Consider the following 1391-nt stretch of genomic DNA (forward strand, 5'->3'; position numbering starts at 1 on the left):
CCACTTTGCGCGTTGCTGTAGAAGAGTTAGATACTCTTGAGTCCACCGCTTCCAAAAAACCTGTTTAATGTATGTTGCACGCTGCCATCGATCAAGTCGGTCGTAGTTTAGCGTCGTTAGATCTGGTTCCGGAAGAGCTGTCAGAGAACCACCAATCAAAAAATGGCCTGGCGTTAGCACATCTAAATCCTCTGGGTTTTCTGAAAGGGGTACAAGAGGACGAGAGTTAATTACAGCACAGATTTGACATACCAAAGTACGCAATTCATCGAAGCCAAGCAGTGATGAGCCAACGGAACGATAGAAATGTTGTTTGGCTGTTTTTACGGCCGCTTCCCACAAACCGCCAAAGTGCGGAGAGCGAGGTGGGATGAAACGCCAATCAAAGCCATTACTGAGGCAAAAGTTGTGGACTTCGCTGCGGTGTTTCTCGCTGAGGGCTAAGTTCCGTAGTTCTTTAAGCTCGTTCTTGGCGCCTACAAAATTCGTCGCATTGTCAGACCAGATGCAGCTGGGTATGCCACGCGTAGCGATGAATCGTTTTAGCGCGTCAATGAAAGCACCTGTTGAGAGGTCTCTTACCAACTCCATCCATACAGCCTTTGTGGCGAAGCAAATGAAAACGCTTACATAACATTTGTGGGGCGATTTATTGCGTACTTCAGGCTTGTAATAAAATGACCCACAGTAGTCCACACCGGTGACTATGAATGGGCGCGAGGCCTGAATTCGCTCTTTAGGCAGGTCGGCCATTATGTGCTCGACAAGGCGCGGTCTCGATTTGCAGCAAATAATGCATTTTTGTAGGACTCGAGTGACTGTTTTCCGACCACCTATGGGCCAAAACTGCATTCGAATGAAGGCGAGTAAAGCTTGAGGACCTGCGTGATGTTGTTTGCGATGAAAAAAGGTTATTATACTAAATGTCAGTGGATGATCCTTCGGAATAATGCATGGGTGGCGCGATTCAAAACTAAGCATAGAGTTTTTTAATCGCCCGCCGACTCTAATAATTCCAAAGTCATCAAGAAATGGTGATAGCGAAACAATGCTGCTCGAACTCGGGACGCAATTGTTGGCCTGTAATGCCGTGTACTCCGGCCAAAGTTGCGCTCTTTGTACTAAGCGAATAAGCAGTTGAGTTCCATGGTGAATATCTGCGACTGTGAGCTGCGAAGAGCTTGGCGATGTTGTAATATTGACAAATTTGCTGACGTACCCAAAAATGCGCTGCATTGTTCCAAATGAATTAATGTACTTGAACGAAAGCGAAATGTCATTGCGGTTATGTGCGGCAAGCAACACCTTTTGTCGAAGTTCTGGAAGTTTTGGTTGTGGTAGACACATGCGCGGCCAGCTGCCCTCCACTTCTCGCAAAAATGACGGGCCGT

The 1391-nt window shown here is 46.9% G+C and overlaps 1 protein-coding gene across 1 annotated transcript; it reads right to left on the reverse strand.

Moving 5' to 3' along the window:
- Window positions 1-252: 252 nt before the first annotated feature.
- On the reverse strand, window positions 253-753 carry LOC118757199 (the record flags this gene model as incomplete). Its single annotated transcript, XM_036491929.1, has 1 exon — window positions 253-753. A coding segment is annotated over exon 1 (501 nt), but the record flags the coding sequence as incomplete, so codon positions are not given.
- Between the last annotated feature and the right edge of the window lie 638 nt (window positions 754-1391).

Source organism: Rhagoletis pomonella, unplaced genomic scaffold (assembly GCF_013731165.1).
Source record: "Rhagoletis pomonella isolate Grant_MI unplaced genomic scaffold, Rhpom_1.0 Rhpom_scaffold_15251, whole genome shotgun sequence".
Classification (NCBI taxonomy): Eukaryota; Metazoa; Arthropoda; class Insecta; order Diptera; family Tephritidae; genus Rhagoletis; species Rhagoletis pomonella.